Source organism: Euleptes europaea, chromosome 14 (genome assembly GCF_029931775.1).
Source record: "Euleptes europaea isolate rEulEur1 chromosome 14, rEulEur1.hap1, whole genome shotgun sequence".
NCBI classification, from domain to species: Eukaryota; Metazoa; Chordata; class Lepidosauria; order Squamata; family Sphaerodactylidae; genus Euleptes; species Euleptes europaea.
This window is the reverse complement of record NC_079325.1, coordinates 6,909,569-6,923,369: the sequence shown is the minus strand read 5'-3', so window position 1 is coordinate 6,923,369 and position 13,801 is coordinate 6,909,569. Positions and strand designations below refer to the sequence as shown.

The 13,801-nt window shown below is 48.3% G+C and overlaps 1 protein-coding gene across 1 annotated transcript in view; it reads right to left on the bottom strand.

The window, feature by feature from the left end:
• Positions 1-13,551, bottom strand: part of TECTA (tectorin alpha) — a 75,265-nt gene extending 61,714 nt beyond the window's left edge. Inside the window, 3 exon segments of the mRNA XM_056861025.1 lie at positions 2,566-2,853; positions 5,131-5,264; positions 13,462-13,551. Of these exon segments, the coding sequence (XP_056717003.1) occupies positions 2,566-2,853; positions 5,131-5,264; positions 13,462-13,525 (486 nt within the window). The 5' untranslated portion in view covers positions 13,526-13,551.
• Between the last annotated feature and the right edge of the window lie 250 nt (positions 13,552-13,801).

Below are 13,801 nucleotides of genomic sequence, written 5' to 3'. Positions count from 1 at the left end.
CGTCTTCCTCAGCTTTGCCCATGTGGATTGGCAACTGCTCTGTGAGGTCATGCCCAACTGCGGCCAACCTACAGGTAAGGCCTGGACTCCCGCTATTTCATGATCTCCGGGCAACAGAGATCAGTTCCCCTGGAGAAAATGGCTGCTTTGGAGGGTGGACTCTGTGGCACTGTACTTCAGTGGGGTAGAATGCCATAGAGTCCACCTTCCAAAGCAGCCATTTCCTCCAGGTGGATTGATGATCTCTGCAGTCTGGAGATCAGTTGAAATTCCGGGAGCTCTCCAGGCCCCACCTGGAGTTTGGCAAGCCTAAACTGCGCCTTGATCTTTAATGAGCAATTGTTGATCAAAAGTAGGTTGCCAGGTCTCTCTTTGCCTGGAGGCTGGCAACCCTCATCATAAAACAAGCGCGGGGAGGAGAAAGCAACCTTTTAATCTGAGTGGGGGCAGCGAAAAGCTTGGCCCCGCTCTGCCTGCATAGCTCTTGCTGCTCAGGGATGCCAATTTTATAATGAGCCCAATATCTGATCTCAGAGGGGGGTCAAATAGTTGCAGAACCCGGACCGGCGTCTGGGGAACAGAGTGACCCTCCAGAATACAGACGTCGGCCATCTCTGACCCAAGTCAGCTTCATGGCCAGTTCGGATCAATCCCCTCTTTGACTGGTGCTCGATCGGCGCTGTGATAATGTTGCAAACGATCTCTTTGATTTCCCCCCCTTTATGCTTCTATGAATTCTGTTGGGATATGCATATTTTTGGACACACCTGCCTAATTCCCCCCACCCTTCCCGGTTTCTGAAACGGCCCACCTTTGGTGTTCAGTCCAATTAACATCACAGAGGAGTAATTCCATCTGGGCTTATACTTAAGAGCCAAAAAAATTCTGGAAATTAGATCAGCCACCCGGGCCAAATTTTTGTTGTTGTTTTTGTTGTAAAAAAAAAAAAAAGGCCCCTCTTTTCTCATCCCACAAGGCAGGTTTGTAAGAGAATGGACTGCAGCCAAAGATTAATTTATTGTGGCAGAGGGGACATTGAATGTTGTTTTCTTAAACTTCATTTATAGACGGTATCAGGAAGATCTCTTTTGGCTTCATTTAATATGCACTAGGGATCGCTTTGGAAATTGAGTGGCTGGATTTACTATTACTGGGTCAAATAACATTCTCATACAGTAACTCCCACCCCACCCCACACACACTAAAACATCTCCTCTCCCACCCTGAAGTATGCACTTTATATGACGCCTCTCTTCAATAGAAGCCCCATCATTAGGTTATTAAGAACAGAGGCGGGCATAGTGAAAATGCAAATGAGGTATAGCCGGAGTCTAGTTTCCCAGACCTCCGTACTAATTTGCATACAGCAAAAGAGAAAGCATGCAAAGGTGGCCAGCAGGAAAGGAAAAGCACACAGCAAATAAGTCATATAGTGCAGAAGCAACCAGCAGGTGACCTTGCTCACATTATCCATCTGATAGGGCAGAACAAAACTCTAGAATGCCCGCCTGGCATTAAGGGGGAAAGAGTCTGGTGTGAACTGGCTGCCATGGGGAAATTACTAGAGACTACGGTTGCCAACCTCCAGGTACTGGCTGGAGATCTTCTGCTATTACAACTGATCTCCAGCCAATAGAGATCGGTTCACCTGGAGAAAACGGCCGCTTTGGCAATTGGACTCTGTGGCATTGAAGTCCCTCCCCTCCCCAGACCCCGCCCTCCTCAGGCTCCGCCCCTAAAACCTCCCACAGGTTGCGAAGAGGGACCTGGCAACCCTACTAGAGACCAACTATGGAAGCTATTTTCCAGCTATTTTTTCTTCTTGCTCATCAAATTCTCAAGGATGGAGGAATGGGGCTGAGGGCGGGGGGTTTACCCACTGTGGGCAGGCAAATGGTAAGCCTAGACAGATGTGACCATCCGTGTGCTGGTTTCCCACTAAGTGCTGCACCCAAAAGCCCTCTATATAAATTTCTTCTGGATGATTCAGCTGTAACTCAAAGGCATCAAGGGCCCAATAAAGGATCATTTTGGCCTTGGTTAATCTCCAGACAGGAATTGTAGATGGCCCAGAATCACAAATGATCTTCAGAAAACAGGGATCAGTTCCCCTGCAGAAAATGGCTACTTGGGAGAACGTAAGAACATAAGAAAGGCCATGCTGGATCAGACCAAGGTCCATCAGGTCCAGCCGTCTGTTCACACAGTGGCCAACCACGTGCCTCTAGGAAGCCCACAAACAAGATGACTGCAGCAGCAGCATCCACAGCACCTCATATAATAGGCATGCTCCTTTGATCCTGGAGAGAATAGGCATGCATCATGACCAGTATCCATTTTTACTACTTGCCATGAATACACCTCTCCTCCATGAACCTGTCCACTCCCCTCTTAAAGCCTTCCAAGTTGGCAGCCATCATCACATCCTGGGGCAGGGAGTTCCACAATTTAGCTATGGCATTATACTTGCTGAAGTCCTTCTCCCCCCAATTTCCAGGAATTTCCCAACCCAGAGTTGGCAGCCCTAGCTTTGGTGTTTGTGGCGCTACCACGATTTGGTCTTACCGGGGTTGTGCTGCTGCCTCCATAGAAGGTTACGTCTTCCCACGTGGCCACGAAAACCGACGCAGCTGTGAACGACGGCAGGTTCTTGAAATACTTGCGGATATCTCTGGAGACTTTCTTGAGGAGAGCTGGATCCGAGCTCTCTCGGTAATAGACTTCTCCTCGGATCCCGTTGTGGACGTCGGCCCAAAAGGGGGCAATGAATGCCCGCCCGTCGTTAAGGGGGAAAGACTCCGGTGTGAACTGGCTGACCAGGGCATTAAAGGAAATGACACCGTTGTTGTTGACCTACAAGGGAGGAGAGGAAGGCTTGATTTAAGCGAACAGAAGCCTTGGCAGAAAGAGCAGGTGGGGGGGGGGAACGTCAGCTTAAAATTATACTTGGGCTGGAGGAGTCGGTGAGAGAGGCCAGGCTATGCAATTATGAGTTGTAAATAGGTCTATATATCTAGGCTTTTCTATGGCCCTCATCTCCCCCTGAGGCTAGGATGGAATTAAGATTCAAAACTCCACAGCGGATTGAAACCCAGAGGTCTCCACCCCTGGAAATTACCAGGCTCTGCCTTCCCGTGGTAAAACGTCCTTCTGTGCCATGCAGGCTAATTCAATCAGATGTAAAAATGACTGAAAGCAAACGCCCCACAAGCGCTGAGTCCCCCACAAAGAGATTCTGCACAGTTTCTTTCTTTCTCATATAACCAGTCAGGCAAATCTTGATTATAGCCCACAAGTAAGGTTGCCAGGTCCCTCTTCGCCACCGGCAGGAGGTTTTCGGGACACAGCCTGGGGAGGGCGAGGTTTGGGGAGAAGAGGGCAGTAACTCCATGTAGTAGCTGGAGAGCTCCTGCTATTACAACTGATCACCAGCCGATAGAGATCAGTTCACCTGGAGAAAAAATGCCGCTTTGGCAATTGGACTCTATGGCATTGCTAGGGTTGCCAGATCCCCCCTCTCCTCTGGTGGGAAGTTTTGGGGCTGAGGTGAGGGCAAGATTGCATGTGTGTGACCGTGCCGACATTATCTGGGAGTTTGAGTGGTAAAAGGCCCATTGCGATGTGGCGCTTCTGGGTGTAAACCGGACGTGATGTGGCGCGGCGGGCAGGCTTACAATCACCTTCCAAACCACCGCTCTTAACCACTACACCACGCTGGCAGAGTTAGGGTTTCTAGGTCCCTCTTTGCCACCTGCAGGAGGTTTTGGGGGTGGAGCCTGAGGAAGGTGGGGTTTGGGGAGGGGAGGGTAGTAGCTCCAGGTAGTAGCTGGAGATCTCCTGCTATTACAACTGATCACCAGCCGATAGAGATCAGCTCCCCTGGAGAAAATGGCTGCTTTGTCAATTGGGGTCTATTCTAAATGTTAGAAACTTACAGGCTATCACATTATAAGTGCTGTCGACGGATTGGTAATGGTGCGTGGCACTCGCTAATCTTTGCCTCAATCCTGACCAGGTCTTGGCCTGAGGAAGAGTCCTGTGTGGCTCTGAAGCTGGCAACTTTAAACAGCCAACCTGAATTCTGTACAGGTGCATGATCTCCTCTTGAGCCAGCCTTGCAAAGAGAGTCATCCTTCCCTTTCAAGCTCCCAATACGGAAGATCAAGAAAACAGACAGCGTCTTTACAAAAAAAAAAAAAAAAATCCCTGAAGCTGGAACAAAATAATCTTTTATTTTCCTGTAGCTCCCTACATATTCTTGTTTCTTGACATGCAACAGGAATAATGTTCAGCCAGTCAAGGCCTAAGTGTTGCTTCCGAGTTTAATCACCTGCAAAAAGCAATTTATTGCTTTTTATATGCCAGCCCTACGAACATTAGCCCATTAAATATACCTTTGACTTTCTTAATCATAAAACCTATCAGTTCATGAAATCTAAGAAGTTGTCAATGAGGATTCAATAAATCTTCCTTTTCTCTGAACACGCCGGAGGAGAGCGGTGTTTAAAATGCAGGCGCTAATGGTGGGGAAATGAATAATTCGACCCAGTGGCTGCCACAGACCTGGGGCGCGGATCCTGAAGATCCGTTCTGCTGAACATTGGCACTTTCCTGCAGCAAAGGGGCTCCTTGCTAGGGTTGCCAGCTCCAGGTTGGGAAATACCAGGAGATTTGGGGGGTGGAGCCTAGGGTTGCCAGGTCCCTCTTCGGAGGTTTTTGGGGCGGAGCCTGAGGAGGGCAGGGTTTGGGGAGGAACTTCAATGCCATAGAGTCCAATGGCCAAAGCGGCCATTTTCTCCAGGTGAACTGATCTCTATCAGCTGGAGATCAGTTGTAATAGCAGGAGATCTCCAGCTACTACCTGGAGGTTGGCAACCCTAGTGGAGCCTGAGGAGGGCAGGATTTGGGGAGGGGAGGGACTTCAATGGGGTATAACACCATAGACACCACCCTCCAAAGCAGCCACTTTCTCCAGGTGAACTGATCTCTGTTGCCTGGAGATCAGTTGTAATCCCAGGAGATCTCCAGCCACCAGCTGGCGTTTGGCAAACCTACTCCTTTGTGCCAGAGGAAAATGCCACCATTAGTGAAATGGACCCATGGGATCCGACCCCTTGCTCCCATACTTACAAAAACGGTCTTATACGAGATTCCAAAGAAGATGATCGGGAACGAGAGTTTGATCTCTGGGGAACTTCCGTCATCCACTTTGGGGGTTTTGGTGTCGTTCTGCCAGTATGGATACAAAATCGCTTTGGAGTGAGCTGTAATTGGGACAAAATATATTAATGACGTGCCATAAAGGGCGCACTCACTGGTACAGAATTGGGTCCATATCTGAGATCCAGTGTGGAGTAGTGGCTAAAGTGTCAGACTAGGATCTCGGAGGCCTGGGTTCAAATCCCTACTCTGCCATGGAAGTTTGCTGGGTGACCCTGGGCCAGTCACATACTTTCAACCCAACCTACCTCACAGGGTTGTTATGAGGATAAAAGGTAGGAGAGGAGAAGGAGCTAAGCCCCTTTGCATCCAGGGAGAAAGGTGATAAGCAAACAAACAAATAAATAAAATTCAGCTGCTTCTTGGGTTGGCCGCAGCTAATTGTCTGTAACCACGTGTTTACTATCATCCACAAGCAAAATAACGGTTGCCAGATAATTAGACTTCAACAAATTAATGTCAGCTCTTATGAAACCTGCTTAGGGTTGGCAGCTCTAGGTTGGGAAAGTCCTACACATTTAGGGGGGTGGAGCCTGGGGGGGGTGGAGCCTGGGGAAGGTGGGTTTGGGGAAGGAAGAGACCCCAGCGGGGCGTAATGCGATAGAGCCCACCCTCCGAAGCAGCCACTTTCTCCAGGCGAACTGATCTCTGTCATCTGGAGATCAGCTGTAATTCCAGGAGATCCTTAGGCCGGACCTGGAGGTTGGCAACACTAAGCCAACAGTGCTTCAACCATCATGTTCCCTTGCCACTCCAGTCCACCATTTCCAACAATCATCGTGCATTACTTTTTATCTGCCTCTGTTTTTCCTTCATTTTCTACCATTTTCTAAACTCAACTCTCCCCTTACATCTTCCTCCCCACCTTGGGTTGGCAGGACCGGGTTGGGAAATACCTGGAGATTTTGGGGGTGGAGCCTGAGGAGGGCAGAGTTTGGAGAGGAGAAGGACTTCAATGGGGTATAATACCGTAAGAGTCCATCCTCCAAAGCAGCTATTTTTCTCCAGGGGAACTAATCTTGGTTGCCTAGAGATCAATTGTAATAGCGGGTGCCGCCTGGAGATTGGCAACCCTAACTCTATGGCATCCCATTCCTGCCAGATTTAGGGTTACCACCAACTCCAGGTTAGGAAATTCCTCGAGATTTGGGGTTGGAGCCTGGGGAGGGCAGGATTGGGACAGGGGAGGGACTTCGGGAGGATACAACAGTATAGAGTCCACCTAGGGTTGCCAGATCCTTCTTCGCTACCGGCGGGAGGTTTTGGGGCAGAGCCTGAGGAGGGCAGGGTTTACAGTTGCCAACCTCCAGGTACTACCTAGAGATCTCCTGCTATTACAAGTCATCTCCAGCCGATAGAGTTCAGTTCACCTGGAGAAAATGACCTCTTTGGCAATTGGAGTCAATGGCATTGAAGTCCGTCCCCTCTCCAAACCCTCCCCTCCTCAGGCTCCACCCCAAAAATCTCCAGATATTTCCCAACCCGGCAACCCTAGCGGGGTTTGGGGAGGGGAGGGACTTCAATGCCATAGAGTCCAATTGCCAAAGTGGCCATTTTCTCCAGGTGAACTGATCTCTATCGGCTGGAGATCAGTTGTAATAGCAGGAGATCTCCAGCTAGTACCTGGAGATTGGCAACCCTAAGTCCACCCTCCAAAGCAGCCTGGAGATACTATGGATTGAACCCGGGGCCTTCTGACATCGGGAAAAAAAGGGGGGGTGATAATACTTTTACACTGAAAAGTCCCCACATCTTTATGAACACCTACAGTTGCTATAACATAAATTCAATTTATCTAGGGCAGGCCAGGTTACTTTCCAACATCTTGACTTTTTGCATGAGGGAATAGGCTGTCTCGGGCAGAAAATAAATTCACTGTCCTCATTATATTCAATGAATGCTGACCTGAACAACCACCGGCCAAACAATCCTCTCTCTGTTTGCTGCTTTTGGGCCCCAAGGAATTTGTTTTATAGTTTTCGGGCTGCAACTTCTCCCGAATCTGGGAACTGGCTGGGGCTCCACCCCCCACCCCTGCCGCCCCCTGGTCTCTCTCTCTCCCAGCCCCAATATCAGAAGGGGGGACTTGGGAAATAGGATTAGAGGGCTCCTCTGTATTACCAGCTTTATCTCCGGAACTAAATCTATCCCAAAACAGTCACCAAATAAGCAGCAGCCACCAAATTCTGAGTTAAAAAGCACTAGTAATTTGGGGTACTGCGTGGCCGCTTGACCAGCTTCTGATTTTTAACCTTCTACTCCGTCGAAGGATACTCACTTGCTCATTCACTTGGCCAAAAGGACCATAGATTTAATATAGGGAGGGATGTGATCAGGTAAAATGTACCCCTCCCCAATCAAAACCCATTGTCTTACTTTTACAACACTACCACTTATAATGTTTTTGGCCAAAAGGACCATAGATTTAATATAGGGAGGGATGTGATCAGGTAAAATGTACCCCTCCCCAATCAAAACCCATTGTCTTACTTTTACAACACTACCACTTATAATGTTTTTGGCCAAAAGGACCATAGATTTAATATAGGGAGGGATGTGATCAGGTAAAATGTACCCCTCCCCAATCAAAACCCATTGTCTTACTTTTACAACAACACTACCACTTATAATGTTTTCCATTGTTGCAATTCCCCACATTAACCCCCTTTTCTTTTGCCATCAATTCACAGCCAGCTTATGGCGAGCCAAGGCAAGAGACTGACAGAGGGGGTTTGCCATTGCCTGCCTCTGCACAGCAACCCTGGACTTTCTTGCTGGTCTCCCATCCAATTACTAGCCAGGGCTGACCCTGCTTAGCCTCCAAGTTCTGATGAGATCGGGCTAGCCTGGGCCTTTCAGGTTGGCATTAATTTTTTGTATGGTAGGGCAATTCTTGTTACTCCCCTACTACAAGGGGGTGGGTGGGCGCTGAGGTTAAGGCCAAAAGCAAGATTTGAACCTGTATCATAGAGCTTCAGGGGTGGATTGATGCTTAAACTTAGCAGGAAAAATCCTGGCAGCGCATCACAGGTGAGTTGACCCCCATTGTTGTCACTGTCGGCCAGAGCTAGGGTTGCCAACATCCTGATGATGCCTGGAGATCTCCCAGATTTACAACTGATCTCCAGGTGGCAGAGATCAGTGCCCCTGAAGCAAATGGCTGCTTGGAAGGTGGACTCTATGGCATTATACCCTGCTGAGGTCCCACCCCTCCCCAAACCCCACCCTCCTCAAACTCCTCCTCAAACATCTCCAGGTATTTCCCAACCTGGAACTGGCAACCCTAGTTACAGAGAGCAGTTCCCCTGGAGAAAATGGCTGCTTTAGAAGGTGAACACTATGGCATTCTTCCCTGAGCTGGAGGGCTCAGGCTAGCCTGATCTCGTCACATCTCAGAAGCTAAGCAGGGTCAGCCCTGGCTAGTACTTGGGTGGGAGACCACCAAGCAATACCAGGGTCCCTGTGCAGAGGCAGGCAATGGCAAACCACCCCCTTTAGTCTCTTATCTTGAAAACCCCATAAGGGGTTGCCATAAGTCAGCTGCAACGTGACAGCCCTTTATACACACACACGGCATTATACCCCACTGAAGTCTCTTCCTCCACCCCCCAACATCTCCAGGAATTTCCCAACCCAGAGCTGGCAACCCTAGTTTCTGTCCCCATTCTAAATCCCCATTCCTCCCGGGCATGTTCTTCCAATCGCAGTCTCTCTTCCTCCCATTCTCTTGGACAGAGCAAATCAAACGTAGACATCAAAACAAACATAATTCATATAGTTCGGAAATGCATATAGTGGGAAAGGCCAGGGAATGCAGATTGGTGTTAAAATATGCAGCGTTTGCAGGCTCTGGCTCCTTTTCTGAGAGGCGTCATAATCATAGCCTGAACCGGTGCTGAACTCAGGAAATCTGGCTGTCCTGACCACTGCGGTTGTTGGCCTCCCCTGGCCTGTCTGCTCGAGTACCAGACCCCACACAAACAGGGCTTGTGTCAGACATATTTCTCTTCTCACTAATCAGTGCCCCTCCCACAATATTCTACTAACATCCTTCTTTGTGCATCTCCTATTCACTTCATTGGGGCTTTCCCAACAGAACTTCTGGAAGGATTTTGGCTAGGTGCGGCCTGGAGATCCCCCAGAATTACAACTGATCTCCAGACTATAGAGATCAGTTCTCCTGGAGGAAATGGCAGCTTTGGAGGGTGGACTCTATGTTATACCAGAGTATCTAGGAGAAATGGAAATCCTAGAGTGACATCACATCCTTGCTGAGCTCCTACCTCTCACCAAACTACAACCACCAGATCTACCTCCAAATCTCCAGGAATTTCCCAACCCAGAGCTGGCAACCCTTACTGTGGCTAGTAGGGGTATCATTTACGTTTTATACCCTGAGTACCAAAATGTCTCAGGCTGGTAGGCTGTACTGCAGATGGAGGGGTGAGGGAAGATACCCAATTGACAGGTTTTCATCCCCTCCTAGACTGATGACAGAGAAGGAGGGTGGAAAGTTTCCTTTTCCTTTGTCATCACTGCATGCCTTAGAGCAGGGGTGGGGAACGTCAGGCCCGGGGGCCGTATAAGGCCCGCGAAATCATTTGGTCTGGCCTTTTGTGGGTCCTGGCAGAACTCTAGCTCACAAGGATCTAAGACTTGCGATCCGCCCCCTCCCGCGGCAAGGAATAGCCTCTATTCAAGGCAGATGTGAGTTTGTTTTGCCAAGAAAAGGAACCTTCTTTCCCCCTTGCAGAAGAGTCATTAGCTATGGAGCTGCTAGGACCGCCCAAGAAACTATGTTAACCCTTTCCCACCTGGGCTGTGGAGAAACGTATTTCCTCTGTATTACAAGAGGGCTGGGGGTGGAAGCGGCAACAATGGAGGTTTTAAAAGGGGCAGGGCCAGAATGTGCTGCCCGTGAATGATGTTATAAATATCCAAATGGCCCTTGGCAGAAAAAAGGTTCCCCACCCCTGCCTTAGAGGAAGAAAAGTTTCTTATTAACATGTGAAGAGATTACTGTTCCCATGGGGCTCCTTAAATTCTAAGAAAGGCAGTGTAGTGTAGTGGTTAGCGTCTTAGGATCTGGGAGACCCACGTTCAAATCCCCCACCCTGCTATGGAAGTTTGCTCGGTGACCTTGGCCTGGTCACTCTTTTCTCTGCCCTAACCGACCTCACAGGGTTGTCGTGAGGGTAAAATGGAAGTGGGGAGAATGATATAAGCCGTTCTGAGTCCCCATGGGGATTATTTGGCATTTCGTGCTTACCAGGGGTGGGGAGACTGGATAGGAAAATAGTGTAATCGGCCCAGAAAAACCTCCTTGCAGGCAGAATTGGCCGTGGGTCAGATCCAGCATTCCTCTGCCCTAAGCACCACCCATAGATCTTCTGTTAGCCATGTAAAATGGGAATGGATTGCCTACTGTATTTTAAGACAAGGATGAAGCAAGGAGAGGGTTGCAAAATTCCTGGAGATCTGGAGATTTGGGAATGGCAGGGAAGGCGGGATTTGGGGAGGGGAGGGACCTCGGATGGATACGATGCCGCAGAGCCTGCCCTGTGAAGCTGCCATTTTCCTTTCCAGGACCCCCTTGGAGGTTGGCAACCCTGAGCAAGGGGCATGTTGTCCTTTTTCATTCCAGCCTACAGGGCAACCAAAACCCATTTCCTAACGCTTTTTCCTCCCCATAACCAATGCACAAGAAGCGCACTCATTCATCCCCTATGCTCACAGCTGTATCGTTCTGTGCTAGTATCCTACACATTCCTTGCCCAATTAATGCAAAACACTCACCACTGTTTTCTTTTGCAAAAACACTAAAGGATATGTCCTAAATTAAAGGTCTTGCTATGAGGGGGAACAGCCTGAGATTGCTGTGGTTTCTTTCCCCCTTTTAAGCAGTATTCTAAATGCATATACATAAAGCTTTCTGCATGCCATATGATGGAGCGACTGGCACATGGTGCAGCCAAGCCGTAAAACAAAATTCCTTTTGCATATGGATACAGAGAAATGTAACGGCTATGGCAAAGCAATCCCTCCTGGTAGTAAAGGTGGCCATTTCCCAGCTGTTATGTAAGAGCTGAACAGTTAAAGCTCAGGTCGCAGCTACGAAATGTAAACTTGCGGGACGTGTTTTTCCTCTCCCCCGCCCAACACTCAGTCTGACTTTTTTCAACGGTTATTTTTTTAAGAGATCACAACCAGCTATATCGTTGCAGATACGACCTCTGCAAACTTCCCAAAAGATTGCCCATGAAGTTTATGTCCTCGTATGCGCCAAGATATTGCAGTCATCTTTCTGCCAATCAGGACAACATTATACCAGGTATGGGAGCCCATAAAGGGGTATGCGTCATGTGGCAGCTACTGGAAAACTTCCACTGGGATCAATGGCAAAGCGGAGAAACTGTTGCCCTAGCTAAACATTTGGCGTTAGTTGCCCCAACCTGATTGGAAATCCAAGGAAATGGAAGCGGCTGATAATCACGTGGGCTTATCCCATGATCAGAAGCAGCAAAGGATTCATCCTAGGTAGGGTTGCCAAATCCCTCTTCGCCACCGGCGGGAGGTTTTTGGGGCGGAGCCTGAGGAGGGCGGGATTTGGGGAGGGGAGGGACTTCCAGTTGCCAAAGTGGCCATTTTCTCCAGGTGAACTGATCTCTGTCGGCTGGAGATCAGTTGTAATAGCAGGAGATCTCTAGCTAGTACCTGGAGGTTTGGAAATCAAACTGGGAGGCTAGTGCCCTAAAGGAATTGGTAAACAAACAGTGGACACTTATGGCAAAAAAGCATGAAACTGCAATGCTTAACACTGAAAATATAATATAAACGCATAAGCATGAACATGAACAGGAATTTTGTGAATGTTGTTCCTGTTCATGTTCATGCTTATGCGTTTATATTATATTTTCAATGTTAAGCATTGAAGTTTCATGCTTTTTTGCCATAAGTGTCCACTGTTTGTTTACCAATACCTGGAGGTTTGCAACCCTACTCCTATGGTTGCCAACTCCTGGTATGGAAATTCCTGGAGATTTGGGAGTGGAGCCTAGGGACAGCAGGATTTGGGGCAGCAAGAGACCTCAGAGGAGTATAATTCCATAGAGTCTACCCTCCAAAGCAGACATTTTCTCCAGGGGAACTGATCTCTGTCATTTGGATATCAGTGGTAATTCTTGGACATCTCCAGGCCCTTCCTGGAGGGTGGCAGCCCTAATTCTTCCCCATACAGTTACAGGTACTATTTGATTCCACACGTTCTCCAGTTGGCCAATTTGAGCTTGAATGTGGTGTTCTTGATACCCACTGCAGAAACTTGGGCAAGGCCTCCCCAAAGTACAATCCTACGTGGATGTGGAACGCACACGAATTCTAGAACCACTGGGTCCTCTCCTGGCTGGGTGAAAGCCCTAAAACTGGTTCTGTCCATTTGGGGGCTTCATTTGCATGCACTCTCCAACAGTTGGGTTGGCTAGGGACAACCACAGCAAAACAGTTCTCCTGTTGCCTCAGATACACATGAAGCTGCCTTATACTGAATCAGACCCTTGGGTCCATCAAAGTCAGTATTGTCTACTCAGACTGGCAGTGGATCTCCAGGGTCTCAAGAATTTTCACAACACCTACTTGCCTAGTCCCTTTAACTGGAGATGCCGGGGATTGAACCTGGGACCTTCTGCATGCCAAGCAGATGCTCTCCCACTGAGCCACAACCCCTCTTCTACCTATGAACCCAAGTCTTATAGGTGACCAAGCTATAGGTTGTCAGGCCCAAACATTCTCATGTGGAAAAAATTCTGACTGTAGCCAGTGGAGTGAATTTGGTGGTGATGGAAAGTGCTATCAAGTAGCAACCGACTTATGAGGACAACATAGATTTCCAAGGCAAGAGTCGTTCAGAGGTGGTTTGCCGCTGCCTGGCCCCGCGTATCAACCCCAGACTACTCTGGTGGTCTCCCATCCAAATACTAACCAGAGCTAACCCTGCTTAGCTTCCGAGATCTAACTTACTCCCAAGAAAAGGCATGAACAGTGCAATCCTGCGCACGTTTACTTACAAGCAAGCCCCGCTTTAGTCCATGTGGCTTACTCTCAGGTAAACACACCCAGGACTGCAGTCTCAGATCGAGGTACTGTTACTTATAGACACTATATTCTCATATGACGATCTACTGAAGGGAATGGGGTTCCTATTTTATATGCCGAGTATCATTATCCAGATGCCAATAAACTAACCTTGCTGCCGTAAAATCATGAAGGCAAAAGCCACCCAAGTTTGAAGGAATGATGGATAATTCATCCTAGAGGAAAAAGAGAAGAATAACAAAGAGCTATCCTTGCGGAACAAAATCTAATATGTAAACTCCACATTTAAAAGGTTAGATAGCCTGGAAATTGTTTAATTAGTCGAGACCATCTGAAATTTGGGAAATTAAGCTCTTTGTCTGTGTACACAAACATGAAATCTCTTAATTAGGAAATGGCTAATGGCCCGCTCTTGTTATAAAAAAGTAAATTGCTCAGATGATGTTTTCAGGGCACAATCTTGGGGAGGGGGGAGAATAGAAAATGCCTC